This window comes from Lemur catta, chromosome 10 (genome assembly GCF_020740605.2).
Source record: "Lemur catta isolate mLemCat1 chromosome 10, mLemCat1.pri, whole genome shotgun sequence".
Taxonomy (NCBI): Eukaryota; Metazoa; Chordata; class Mammalia; order Primates; family Lemuridae; genus Lemur; species Lemur catta.
This window is the reverse complement of record NC_059137.1, coordinates 37,956,772-37,971,857: the sequence shown is the minus strand read 5'-3', so window position 1 is coordinate 37,971,857 and position 15,086 is coordinate 37,956,772. Positions and strand designations below refer to the sequence as shown.

The window sequence follows — 15,086 nt, the reverse complement described above, 5'->3', positions numbered from 1 at the left end:
GACTTTAAACCCATTTGGTTTACTCCAAAGCCTGTTTACTTGATATTACACAATGCTACTTTAGAGTTTTGAAAGACCACGTGGAACCTGATGGTTGATATCCTTGAACTGTTAGCTGACCTTAAGTTTTTTAATAAAATAAATACATGTCTACATAGTGCCTTATGGCTCAGGTGAGTATTTTTACTCAGCAACACACTTAGCTGTCAGTGGCTAGTAGTATGTGGCTGCTAGACATGGAATGATTGGGTCCTCCACAGGCACCTTCACAGGAAACACAGGTCTCACTAAGAGCCTGTTTTAAACAAAGTCCTTAGGAAAATAATTTTTAAGTGTGGCTTTAAGGGTGAAGATTAATCTTTTTACTGGCATATCTATTTCTTGTGTCCTAGGTACTTTCAAGTTCAATACGGATGCTGCTGAGTTCATTCCCCGGGAGAGAAAAAATTCTGGTCTAAACTGTGAGACTCAAAGGAGACTAGACTCTAATAGGATTGGTAGAAGAAATTACAGTTCACCATCTCCCTGTCACCTTTCCAGGCAGGTGCCTTATGATGACATCTCTGCTATTCATCAGCACAGCTATCATTCTTCAGGAAGCAAACCTAAGAATCAACAGACTTCTTTCCAATCCTGTGTTTCTAATAAATCACCCAAGAGCCATGGCCTTCAGAGTCAGCCTTGGCAGAAATTGAGGAGTGAGAAGCACCATATCAGAGTCAAGAAAGCACAAGGTCTCACTGACCAAACCTCAGATACAGCTGGCTTAGAAAGCGTGACCAGATCAGAGAGTGGGACAAACCCCAGAGAGCACAGCCCTTCTGACAGTGAGAAGGAAGCTGTCAGTGCAGATCCCAGGGGGGCAAAACCCAAAAAAGCAACGCAGTTTGCATACAGCTATGTTAAAGGACCAAAAGTCAAGGGGAAACTCAAATGTGAATGGGGCAACAGAATGACTCCAAAACCTGAGGATGCTGGATTTGAAAATACCAAACCTGTGGGGGTTTTCTACCCTGACGCTTCAGATGCATCTGTTAGAAAAGGAGTATTGGATGGATATGGAGCCAGACGAAATGAGCAGAGAAGATACCCACAAAAGAGGCCTCCCTGGGAAGTGGAAGGGGCGAGGCCACGACCAGGGAGGAATCCACCAAAACAGGAGGGCCCACGGCATACAAATGCAGGACCCAGAAACATGGCCCCCATTCCAAAGGATAATCTCAATGAAAGACCAACAAAATCTGCCTCTGACAGTGGGAACTTGGCAGTCATCAAGTCTTCCAGAAGGGTTGACCAAGAGAAATGCACTATACGAAGGCAGGATCCACCAATAGTATCTCCTTTCCCCCGAGGCAAACAGAACCATGTGCTAAAGAATGTGGAAACACACACAGGTAAACCTACCTAGATGGGTGTAAATATGTTGGTCTTTTTTTATTTTAATTTTTAAGTAAATCATATATTCATACAATTTAGAAACCAAAAAGTATAAAAAGGTATACAGTGAAAAGCCTCTTTCTGCCTTTATTCACCATCTGCCTGGGTTCTACTACTATCTGCTGTTCCCCTCTCTCTAGTAGGTAACCACTTAGTTTTGTATATATCATAAGCAAATACAAATAAGGATTATTATTTTTTTTTTTTACAAATAAGGAATTTTGTGAGGGTGTTTTAAAAATGCAAATATGGTTGGTTTATCTAGTTACAAGAGTTTTTTGAGTTGTGAAAGTGCAAGTAGGGGATTGTAACACATCTACCTCCTCTGTTGGTTTCATCCTGCGTCATCTCATGTGCCTCATCTTGTCTGCTTAGTTACAGAGACCTAACTGGTCTCACCATGTCTAAGTTTCTCTCTTTCAGTTCATCTCTTACACCAGTATCAGAGAGCGATTTTTCGAAAACACTGAACTGTGTCATTGTCCTGCTTAATTCTGCTTGGTCCTCATCACCTACAGATTCTGGCTTCTGCCTTACTCAACAATCCCATCTTCTGCTGCCTCAGTATTTACCACATTTTATTCTCTGGATTCTATACTGTTGTGTTTTTTTTTCCCATGCCGTTGCATGCAGTTCCTTCTGTCTAGAATTTCTATCACTCAACTCACTGGTGAATTCTTACTGATTTTTCAAAAGCTGCTTTAGTCACATGCTGAGGAAACCTTTCTCAGCTCTATAGATAGCATTAATCCCAGCCCTTACATATATGTCTTTCTCTATTACAGAGTTTACTCCTGGAAACCATTCTTTGTTTATGTGTCAGTGCCCTCCACTATTCTGTAAGCTCCTTAAAAGCAGAGACTGTATCTTTCTTTTCATTTTTTGTAACCGTACTGCCTAACACAGCTCTTGGAACATACTAGGTACTCAGCTCTGACTGTTAGAAAGTTCATCCTTACATTGAACTCAAGGCTTCTTTCCCATAAATACTTTCCATCCTTTGGTTCAAGTTTTATCCTGTGGAGCAGCATAGCAACTAGTCTCTCTTCTTGCAGTTCCCCTCCCCATCATTGCAAATCAACCTTTTGCAGTATTTGAATACATTCATCATTTTGCCCTGATGAGTATATATTTCATTAAGGCTAATTAGCTTCATTCCACTAGCTCTTCCTCATAGACCTTCACCATCTTTGGTATCCCTCCAGTTTCATGTGAGAGAGAGCTTAACCTATGAAGCCACCATCTGCGCAGGGCCTGTTTTGACACTGGCCAATAGTTCTAGTTGCTTGCTTCACCAGGCAGTCCTTGGAAACTCAACTTGTATGTGATGCAAAGCAATGTTGTTATGCTAGGGTTGTTTTTGAATCCTTAGGGCTGGCTAATAATTTCCTATTGCTTTATAATGATTTACCACAAATGTAGTGGTTTAAGATAACACAAGTTTATTCTTTCACAGTTTCTGTTGGTCAGGAGTCTGGGTACAGGTTAGCTGGGTTCTCTGCTCAGGGTCTCACAGGGCTGAAATTTGGCCAGGATATGATCTCATCTGAGGCTCAGGGTCCTCTTTAATGCTCACTGGTTGTTGGCAGGATTCAGTTCTTTACAGGTATAGGACTAAGGTTCCTGTTTCCTTGCTAGCTGTTAGCCAGAGGAATCACTCTTGATTCCTAGAGGGTACCCACAGCTCCCTGCCACGTGGCCCTGTCCACAACATGGTAGTTTGCTCTTTGGAGGCCACCGGAAAGCATCTGCTGAAGCTTAAAATCTATCTTACTTCTTTCTCTAAGCTTGAGATGCTTTTAAAAGGTCTTCTAATTAATTCAGGCCCACCCATACTCAAGGGGAAGAGATTATGCAGCGTGTGCACACCAGGGGTTAGAAGTCTGTGAGACCATCTTAGAATTGTGCCTAACAAATCTCTCCAGGCCTTACATCCTCACATTTATTCACATTTCTGAGAATACTTCATTTATATTTATTGCATAAATCACTATGTGCCAAACACTGTTCTAGGTACAGGGAATACTGATGGAGTTTACATTCTAGTAGGGAAGACAGACAGAAGGCAATTAAATATTTAATATGTCAGGTGGTGATAAGGGCTAAAAAGAAATATAATGCAGGTTAGGAGAACAGAGTGACAGGGGTGCTATATTTTTTTTCTTTTTTTTGAGACAGAGTCTCACTCTGTTACCCCGGCAAGTGCCGTGGCATCAGCCTACCTCACAGCAACCTCAAACTCCTGGGCTCAAGTGATCCTCTTGCCTCAGCTTCTCAAGTAGCTGGGACTACAGGCATGTGCCACCATGCCCGGCTAATTTTTCTCTTTTTGTAGTAGAGACGGGGTCTCATTCTTGCTCAGGCGGGTCTCAAATTGCTGAGCTCAAGCTGTCCTCCCACCTCGGACTCCCAGAGTGCTAGGATTACAGGCGTGAGCCACCATGCCTAGCCTAGGGGTGCTATTTTAGATAAGTTGATGTCTTTGATAAGGAGACATTTCAACAGAGACCAGAATGAAGTACAGAAGTGCACTATTTGGCTCTCTGGAGAAGAGCCTTCCAGGCAGAGGGAGGAACAAATTGAGATGGGGGTGGGGCATCGTGGGCAATGAAGGGGGGTTAGCAGAGGCTGAGAAATAGCAGGGGCTGGATAATGTGATGGGTTTAGATTTATTTGATTCTAAGAAGATGAGAAGCTTCTGGAAGGTTTTGTGAAGAGGGATGGTATGATCACATATATATCATAAAAAATATATATAAATGTATATAAATATATTTTTTAGAGACAGGGTCTCACTCTGTCACCTAGGCTGGAGTGCAGTGGTGTGACCATAGCTCACTCCAACCTTGAACTCCTGGGCTCAAGCAATCCTCCTGCCTCAGTTTCCAGAATAGCTGTATTATAGGCACACGATATCACAGCCAGCTAATTTAAAAAAAATTTTTTTTTTTTTTTTGAGACAGAGTCTCTCTCTGTTGTCCAGGCTAGAGTGAGTGCCGTGGTGTCAGCCTCGCTCACAGCAACCTCAACCTCCTAGGCTTAAGCGATCCTACTGCCTTAGCCTCCCGAGTAGCTGGGACTACAGGCATGCGCCACCATTCCCGGCTAATTTTTTCTATATGTATTTTTAGTTGGCCAGATAATTTGTTTCTATTTTTCAGTAGAGACATGGAGTCTCGCTCTTGCTCAGGCTGGTCTCGAACTCCTGACCTTGAGTGATCCACCCGCCTCAGCCTCCCAGAGTGCTGGGATTACAGGTGTGAGCCACCGCGCCCGGCCTTTAAAAATTTTTTGTTGAGACAGGGTCTCACTGTGTTGACCAGGTTGACAGATTAGATGTTGGATACAAGAGAATGACAGAAACAAGAATGAAGCCAAAGATTTTGTGCCTGAGCAATTTAGAAGAATAGAATTGGCATTTAGTGGTAAAGCCTGGGAAAGGAAAAGGTGTTTTCTTAAAAAACTTGTTAGTTTGGAATAATTTCAGATTTATAGGAAAGTTGCAAAGACAGTACAAAGAATTCCCTTATATCCTTTGCCCATCTTCCTCTAATGTTAACATCTTATATAACCAGAGTACCTTTGTCAAAACTAAGAAAGCAGGCCGGGCACGGTGGCTCATGCCTGTAATCCTAGCACTCTGGGAAGCCAAGGCGGGAGGATGACTTGAGGTCAGGAGTTCAAGACCAGACTGATCAAGAGCGAGACCCCGTCTCTACCAAAAATAGAAAAAATTAGCTGGGCACAGTGGCATGTGCCTGTAGTCACAGCAATTCAGGAGGCTGAGGCAGGAGGATTGCTTGAGCCTAGGAGTTTGAGGTTGCTGTGAGCTATGATGACACCACTGCACTTTGGCCACAGCAACAGAGCAAGAGTCTGTCTCAAAAAATAAAAAAAAAATAATAAATTTAATTTAATTTCAAAAACTAAGAAAGCCATACTGGTACAATAGTATTAACTAAACTACAGACCTTGGATTTCACCAGCTTTTCCATTTATGTCCTTTTTCTGTTCTAGGATCAAATCCAGGGAACTATACTGCATTTAGTCATGTCTCTTTAATCTCCCATCTGGGACAGTTTAGTCTTTTCTTATAGGAAATGGTGTTTTTCCTTTTGTTTTATTTACCTCTTATTCAAGGAAGATAAAAAATTTGGTTAAATTTGAGGTGCCTCAAATTTGACTTCCAAATGAACATGTTAAGTAGGGAATTGGATATGACATAATGGCATTCAGGGAAGAGATCTGGACTAGAGATTTAAATTAGGAATTGTCAGTGTGGAGATCATATTTAACGGACAAGGGGACATCACCTAAGATGTGAGTGTAGTTAGAGAAGAAAAGTTTGAGAACTGAGCCTTGCCATACTCCAGAGTTTCAAGGTTGAAAGATGGGGATCCAACAGAGGAGATGGGGAATGAGTGGTAATTGAGCTAGGAAGTGAATCATGTTCTAAATGCCAAATAAAAAGATTCGGGGAGGAGGGGTGACCATTTGTGCCCAATGCTACTGATAGGTCCAGAATGACAACTGCATATTGACTATTTGATTTGACAATGTCAAGGTTATTGGCCTTGATAAGAATAGTTTTAATAGAGTGGTGGAGATGAAAGCTTGATTGGAAGGGAGAGGATCACCCCAAATATAAGTTTCCATGGTTATTTAAGAGCGGTCTCTCATTCTGTACTAAGAGAACCTAGCACTGCTCCTGTTCTCTCAGACTGTCTGGATCCATTGGTGAGTGGTAACAAAATGCCCTGTTTCTGCCATGCTCCTGCTCTTAATTGACCTATGCCCTTCTCTCAGTTCACTACTTTCCTAACAGTTTCTCAGAGTCTGCTGTTTTCCTTTATCCCACTTATTTTTAGTTTCTGGAAGATGGAAAGAGCATGCTCTATCTTCCTCAGTGTCATTTCTTTTTTTGTTTTCTTTTTTTTTTCTTTTTTTTTTTTTGAGATGGAGTCTCGCTCTGTCACTTGGGCTAGAGTGCTGTGGTGGCCTCCCAGAGTGCTAGGATTATAGACACGAGCCACCGCATCCGGCCCTCAGTGTCATTTCTGAGCCATTATTCTTCCACCTTTGTATCAGAATCTCTGCTCCTGTGAAGCTAGTTGCTACAACACCTTTTAGCTACATCACCTTCCATGTCTCCTTATCTTTGTCATTTATTATTCTCCAAATCTCCCAGCCCCAGCCTTTATTCACTGGTGCATCTTGCCTATATCTTTTCTCTACCCCAGTGGTTCTCAAAGTGTAGTCCCGGACCAGCAGCCATCAGTAACACCTGGGAACTTGTTCAAAAATACAGGTTGTTAGGCCTCACCTCAGACTTACCAAACAAATTTTGAAAGTGAGGCCCAGCAATCTTAATTTTTTAACAAGCCTCCAGTTGATTCTAATGCATGCTCAAGTTTGAGAATGATCTACCATAAAACCTGCTGTTTTTCTGGGTGACTTTAGTGATCATATGGATTGTGCCATCCTCAAGTTTTTTGATCTGTTCAACGCGGTGACCTTCATCTTCATTTCTTCTCTTCAACAACACCCAAACCCTGGGGGTGCCTGTCTCTGAAATCTTAAAGTCTTATGTTCTACTCTCTGACCATAACCACCTGTCCTGGTTCTCTCAGTCTCTTGCACCTACTATTGGTTTTGTCAGCCCCCAGCCCTTCATTCTCTCTTGAGGCTGGGCCTTATCATAAGTCATTTGAAGTATTACCCCTCTGCCAAGCCATTTGACAGAATCCCATCCCTGGAAAATCTACCTTTTCCATTCTAGCATCAGGGTAACTGAATGCTGTTCTAGGAAATCATATAACCATGCAGATTTGGTGCAGCTGCATGTTCGTTCACCTTCTTAGAGAAGCCTTCCTGATCACCTTGTTTAAAACTATAAGACTTAAACCCCACTGCCAATGTTCCCTATCCTCCTTTTTTGTTTTGTTTTTTCCATAGCACTTATTACTATCTGATGATGGTACATATTTGTGTTATTTATTGTCTGCCTTCCCACACTAGATAATAAGCTTTGTAAGGACAGAAGATTTTTGCCTGTTTTGCTGACTGTATATCCTTAGTGTTGAAAGAGTGCCCAGTACCTAATAGGGTTTCAGTAAATATTTTTGAATAGCGGTCTCCAACCTCAGTTGCCTTTCAGTAGTGCCCATTTCCTTACATGACATTGGTCAGCTTTCCTTCTCATTTTCACTAGGACTACTCCAAACCTCTTCTACTGTTATTCAAGCTTTCCTAACACGTGTCAGCAGAAGAATAATGAGGTTCAAAAATTTGGAAAGGAAAGTTTTATTTCTTATTAAAAGTAGTAGCCTGCAGAGTGGCCATTCTGACAGGCTGGGAAGCATAGCCTCAGGCAGAAGCTGAAAGCTCACACTTCAACAGGAACAGGAATCTATGCTGAGTGGGGTAGCCAAATATACACACTTACTAAACTATAAGAGGAGTCTGCAGTTGAGCTTCATGCTTCTTCATAGGTCGCATGTACAAAAAATGACAGCGTTAGCATGATCCGAGGGTGGAGTTTTTTGGCCCTCTTACATCAAAAAGTAACACAGGACACAAAAACCCTTTGAGAGCAGCCTCCATAGACTGGCCAGAACCACTCCCTGGTCTTGGCCCCTTACTCAGAAGGAATGCTAGTCAGGTACAGTGCTGAAACCACAAAAGGAGAAGCACCATTAGGCAGTTGATTGAAATCAGTGGTGGTGCAGGTCTTTTGAAAGGACTGGTTTCTGTTTAGCCCTTAGGGAAGAAAGCCTAATGGCAGTTAAGAAGAGAGCAATATAATGTGCTTTATCTGGCCTGTCAGGAGCAGGATTTCAGTTTTAAGGTTTCTGTGGGGTTCCCTTGGCCAAGAGGGTGTCCGGTCCATCAGGCAATTGGGGGACTTAGGATTTTATTTTTATTTCTCACATTCATCTCCTTCAATCTCAGTTGCCTCCTACTTCACTAATATATTTAAAAGTACATTCCAGATATCAGGTTATTTTACCCCCATTTGCTCCCAGCATACATCTGTTTTAAAAAATAGCTATTTTTTTTTCTGGCTGGTCCGAAGGTAGTGAATTATCTCACTTGATTGTTCACAGTCAGTTACAGATTGAACTCCTTGTTCTACTACTTTCCTCCCTTCTCACTACTGCACTTGACTAGTCATAAAAAAAATAAAATTAAAAAATGGCTATTTTCTTTCATAATCACAGTGCTTTCATTACTTAACAAAGTTAGTAAATCATCTAACACACAGTCCACAAATTCCCCTGATTGTCTCAAAAGTGTCTTTTTACTCTTGGATTTTTCAAATCAGGATTGTTTTATCTTTTTTTTTTTAAACAGTTACTGGTATATCTGAAAAGTTTGCAGTCAACACTTCAGTTAGGTCTCTGTTTTTCTGATTATTTCAATGGATCATCACCCTCTCAACTGGCATGCTGTCCAGCTGGAAGTATAGAGTAGACACAGCTGTGACTGAGAAATGATAGGGAAGCCCTAGTGGGAGGAGGCCTACTAGGCTTGAAGAAGAGCCAGTGATCAGGACAGGGCTGCCACCCAGCAAGGGCAAGAGTCTTGGACCTGAAACATAGTTTATCAGCACAGGGCTATTCTAGGGCAATACCATATTTCACATGTTAGGCATATTTTGATAAAACTGGAGGGAAGGTTAATATTGTCAGTGAAACAATTATACTGTTTCTAGGACCTTTCTGGAACCTTTTGTGATATTTTTATTTAATATTTACAACAAATATTATTGGGTGCTACGTCCTAGGTACCATTCTAGTAAAAGTCTCTGCCCTCAAGGAATGCACATTCTATGTGTAAAGTTAGATAATAAGCAAGATAAAATAAGTAAAATATATGGTATATCGGATAGTTTTAAGTGCTGTGGAGGAAAATACAGTATGGAAGAGGGATAGGAAATGTTGAGGGGGTGGGTTGCAATTTTTTAAAGTGTGGCCAGGGAATGCCTTATGAGAAGGTCATATTTTCAGTAAACACCTGAAGGAGATGAGGCACTGAACTGTGCAGATATCTAGAAAAGTCTCTAGGCAAAGGGAATGTCAAGTGTAAAAGACATGAGGCAGGAATCTGCCTGTTAATTTGAGAAATGGGAAGGAGGCCAGTGTCTCAGATTAGTGACCTAGAGAAGGAGGAATAGCAGGTGAGGACTGGGAGGTGATGGGGGCCATTGTAAGGACTTTGGCTTTTATAGGCATATGAAGTAGGAGCCATTGGCAAGTTCTGAGCAGAAGAATGGCATTATCTAATTTGCTTTTTTTTTTTTGAGGCAGAGTCTCGCTCTGTTGCCCAGGGTAGAATGCTGTGGCATCAGCCCAGCTCACAACAACCTCAAACTCCTGGGCTCAAACAATCCTCCTGCCTCAGCCTCCTGAATAGCTGGGACTACAAGCATGTGCCACCATGCCTGGCCAATTTTTTTCTATATATATTTTTAGCTGTCCAGATAATTTCTTTCTATTTTTAGTAGAGATGGGGTCTCACTCTTGCTCAGCCTGGTCTCAAACTCCTGACCTCGAGCAATCTTCCCACCTTGGCCTCCCAGAGTGTTAGGATTATAGGCATGAGCCACCGCGCCCGGCCAAGTTTTTTTTTTGTTTGTTTGGTTTTTTTGGGTTTTTTGTTTGTTTGTTTGTTTGTTTGTTGAGACAGAATCTCACTCTATAGCCCAGGCTAGAGTGCAGTGACATCATCATAGCTCACTGCAACCTCAAACTCCTGGGCTCAGGCAATCCTGCCTCCACCTCCCAGGTAGCTAGGACTACAGGTGTGCACCAGCAAGCCAAGCTAGTTTTTAAATTTTTTGTAGAGACAAAGGTCTCATTATATTGCCCAGGCTGGTTTCAAACTCCTGGCCTCAAGCAGTCCTCCTGCCTTGGCCTCCCAAAGTGGTGGGATTATAGGCGTGAGCCACCAAACCCAGCCTAATTTGCATTTTAATAGTCTTCTTCTGGCTGCTGTGTTGAGAATAGACTATAGTAGAGCAAGGGCAGAGGTGGGAACACTAGTTAGGAGGCCACTGTAGTAATCCAGGTGAGCTAAATGTGGCTTGGACCAGAGGGATAGCAATAGAGATTGGATTCTAGATATATTTTGAAGGTAGAGCCAACAGGATTTGCTGACATATTGAATGTGGGATATGAGAGAGAAAGCCTTTGGAAGGGGCTTAGCAGTAATTTGTGGGATATTCAAAGGTGGTAGCCATCATCACATCCCTATGTATGTGCATCCTAGTCGTCAAGTTTTACTGCAACTGGATTTTGAAACAATTACAAAGCAATCCTTATTTATTAACAAGCTCTAAACTTGATGAATAGCAGAAACAATAAAAAAGATAATCTTTAGGGTAAAAATCAAAACAACAGACGATATAGTATTTTAAGTATGGTCCATATTTCACTTACTTTTCTGTGTCCTTTACTTTCTGTCCGTTCTATTCTGGAATAGCAAGTAGTCATCTTCTATAAAATTTACCCCAAAAATAATTCTCACAGATTATTCCTCTGTCCCAATCAGCCTCTTGTATGTAAAAGCCTCAAACTTAATCTCTCTCATGAGCTCTCTTACTTAACCCCACCAGAATCTTGTACATGTAACATACTAACTTGTAGAAAATATAATTAACTTTGTTATTCATAGATGTTAACCTATACAGGGTAGGGTAGCCCTACTTTTAATAAAGAATCTAAGTCTTGTTCTTTGGTTTTATAATAGAATTCAGTTTTATGATGTATTCATGTATAATCTAAATAAGGTAGGTTCCGTTTAATCAGCCACACAAAGTATTTTATTCCAGGGAGAGAATAAAGGGAGAGAGCTGTTCAAAAACTTTGGTGATGCCTGCAACTTTCACAGCAAGAGATAATAGAACAGACTGGGTATCACTCATTTATTCATTCATTCAACAAACATTTATTGAGCACCTGGTATATGCCAGCCATGGGAAATATTAATACTAATTGAGGAAGGCAGACTAGGCCCTGTCCTTGCTCACAGAGCTTACAGTCTCAGGGTATTCTGTATTTCTTTTGACATTAAATTGAACAATCAGAAAGTAATCATAGGAGAGCCAATATTATAGAATGATTGAAATGTGACTCTTTGAGTCAGATAATGGTGAGTTTGAATTTTGAGTTTTAAATTTCTAATTCTGTGACCTTGGGTGAGTATTATAATGACTCGGAGCCTTAGTTTCTCTTCATGTTTAAAATGGAACCTATGTTACAGCCTTGTTGAGAGGATTAAATAATATGTGTAAAGTGCATTAGCATAGTGCTTGGAATGTTTGAGATCAGTTATTTCATTCTTTTAACCTATTTGGACCTGAAAACAATAATACTAAATATACACATGTACATACACATATACACTCAGCTTTGAGATTGCCTGGCTATGTTGGGATCTAGAAAGACTTTGTCACAATCATGTTTGAGGAAAAAATCTGGAAGTGGATGAAGGTATTCAGGAATAAATCTGGGAGAATTCTTATGATGGTATACACTGGTCTCTCTCACTAGATGGTGAGTTCTCACAGCCAGACTGTGTCTCCTTCAGTCAGTAACCCTACTGAGGGGCTGGTGGTAGACACCAACATATCTTTGTTGAGTGAATGTCTAAAGACTTTCAGGGCAATTGCTGGAACCATCTCACCATCCATGGGTTGTTGGAACCTACCCAGCCTTAGGCTTCTTACAGCTGACCGCTGTAGCTTCACAAGCCCCTCCCTAGCCTAAATCCACGGGTCTGTTAGATTCAGGGCCTCCTGGAATCAGAGAATGTAAGGCAAGATCCTGCAGTGCACTGCCCAATGCATGCTCAAACTGTGTTACAAGGAGTGTTTGGCTACTCTGGTATTTTCCTGGGCAGTTTCTTAGGAATGTTTCCTCAATTGTGGGAATCCCCATCTGAGTGTCTCCTTCCTAAATCCTCTACCTCAGCATATTCCTGCTCCTTCTGAACAGCACACCACCTTACTCAGAATTGGATATCCCTTCAAATCTCTCTGTCTTGATTCTTCTCTCAAATGACTTGCTGATCTTTGGTTGACTAAAGTAAGGGATGCTTTTGTGTGTTTGTCATTTTGTTTTGTTTTGTTTTGTTTTGTTAAACAGGTTCTCTAATTGAACAGCTAACTACAGAAAAATATGAGTGCATGGTATGCTGTGAATTGGTTCGCGTCACAGCCCCAGTGTGGAGTTGTCAGAGCTGTTATCATGTCTTTCATCTGAACTGCATAAAGAAATGGGCAAGGTCTCCAGCATCTCAAGCAGGTGAACTATTTTTCTCTTCTGAGTAGTTATTCATTTTATATGTTCAGGTTTTAAACCTACCTTTAAAAATACTGTTTAATTCCACTTAAATGTTTTTGTCTGTAAAGAGAGTGTGTTACCTTAATCGCATGTTTCCGATGACCAAAATTCAGGTATGGATCTTAAATAAACTAGCTAAACATAACAATATTAAATTATATTTAGGTTGTGATAAAATCAGTTACTTTTGTTGAAAATGTTAGCATTTATTTATTTTTCTCCAGCATACTGATTTTATTTCCTTTGGACATATACACAGTAGTGTGATTACTATATCATATGGTAATTCTATTTTTAATTATTTTTTCTTCTCTCTCTCTCTCTTTTTTTTTTTTTTGAGACAGAGTGTCACTTTGTTGCCCGGGCTAGAGTGAGTGCCATGGCATCAGCCTAGCTCACAGCAACCTCAAACTCCTGGGCTTAAGCGATCCTACTGCCTCAGCCTCCCGAGTAGCTGGGACTACAGGCATGCGCCACCATGCTGGCTAATTTTTTCTATATATATATATTTTTAGTTGTCTAGATAATTTCTTTCTATTTTTAGTAGAGACGGGGTCTCGCTCAGGCTGGTCTCGACCTCCTGACCTCGAGCGATCCACTCGCCTCGGCCTCCCAGAGTGCTAGGATTACAGGCGTGAGCCACCGCGCCCGGCCTCTCTCTTTTTTTTTTTTTAAATTTTTTTAGAGAGAGGGTCTTACTATGTTGTCCAGGCTGGTCTCAAACTCCTGGGCTCAAGCGATCTTCCTGCCTCAGCCTCCCAAAGTGCTGGGATTACAGGCATGAGCCACCATGCCTAGCCCTTTTTCCATTTTTAAATTTTTATTTTTATGTGTACATAATAGTTCTGCATATTTGTGGGGCACATGTGATATTTTGATATAGATATACACTCTGTAATGATCAAATTAGGGTAATTGGGATATCTGTCATCTCAGACATTTATCATTTCCTTGTGTTAGGAACATTCCAATTCCACTTTTCTAGTTATTTTGAAATATACAAAAAATTGTTAACTGTAATCGCCTTATTGTGCTATCAAACACTAGATCTTACTCCTTTTACCTAATTGTATTTTTGTACCCATTAACTAATCCTTCTTTTTTTCTTCTCTTTTCTTGTTTTTTTTTTTTTTTTGAGATAGGGTCTCATTCTGTTGCCTGGGCTAGAGTACAGTGGCCTCATCGTAGCTCACTGCAACCTCAAACTCCTGGGTTCAAGAGTCCTCCTGCCTTAGCTTCCTGAGTAGTGCACTATGCCCAGCTAATTTTTCTGTTGTTTTTTTGTCATTGTTGTTGTTTTGTTTTGTTTTTTTGGTAGAGCTAGGGTCTCAATATGTTGCTCAGGTTGGTCTCAAACTCCTGGCTCAAGTGGTCCTCCCATCTTGGCCTCCCAAAGTACTAAGATTATAGGCCTGAGCTACCACAGCTGTCCACTAACCACTTTTTATTGTCCTTCACTCCACTTCCCACTACCCCTCCCACCCTCTGGTAACCATCATTCTACTCTCTATCTCCATGAGATTAACTTTTTTAGCTCTCACATATAAGTGAGAACATGCAGTAATTGTCTTTTTGTGCTTCTTTCATTTAATATAATGTCCTCCAATTCTATCCATGTTGTTACAAGATCTATTATCTAAGTAGCAACTATAGAAAGCATTTCTTATATAGTTTGCTTTTGAAATTTATAGAAAGCAATTATTTAATTTACCTTTAGGATATCAAAGTTGCTTCTGCCTTTTATAAATCCTCTCTATAGTATATTATAGGCTTTTCCCAAAGTATACTAGTATTCTATTCTTATGGATAATGCAAATGTTATTAATAGTATGCTTTCTAAACTATGGATCTCTAATTCAAAATGTATAGGTTTTTCTGGATATACTCAAATATTTTGGCCGGGCGCAGTGGCTCATGCCTGTAATCCCAGTACTTTGGGAGGCTGAGGTGGAAAGATTGCTTGAGGCCAGGAGTTTGAGACCAGCCTGGGCAATATAGTGAGACCATCCATATCTTTACAAAAAAATTTAAAAATTAGCTGGGTGTGGTGGCACATGCCTGTAGTCCCAGCTACTCCGGAGGCTGGGGTAGGAGGATTGCTTAAGCCCAGGAGTTCAAAGTTGCAGTGAGCTACAATCATACCACTGCACTCCAGCCTGGGCAACACAGCAAGACCCTGTTTCTAAAAACTAAAACTAAATTTTACCGTATTTTTTTGAGCCAAGATTCAGCTAATGTTGGCATTAGAAATAAAACAATATGGATACCCACTCAATTCATTGTATCTGAAAGTCCTTGTAAATA

General features: G+C 40.9%; 1 protein-coding gene across 2 annotated transcripts in view; it reads left to right on the top strand.

Moving 5' to 3' along the window:
* The window catches only part of NFX1 (nuclear transcription factor, X-box binding 1), a 78,857-nt gene that overhangs the window by 3,442 nt on the left and 60,329 nt on the right, over nucleotides 1-15,086 (top strand). For both annotated transcript variants that reach the window (XM_045562972.1, XM_045562973.1), the window contains exons 2-3: nucleotides 393-1,394; nucleotides 12,585-12,743. In XM_045562972.1, the coding sequence (XP_045418928.1) occupies nucleotides 393-1,394; nucleotides 12,585-12,743 (1,161 nt within the window). The remainder of the gene's footprint in view (nucleotides 1-392; nucleotides 1,395-12,584; nucleotides 12,744-15,086) is intronic.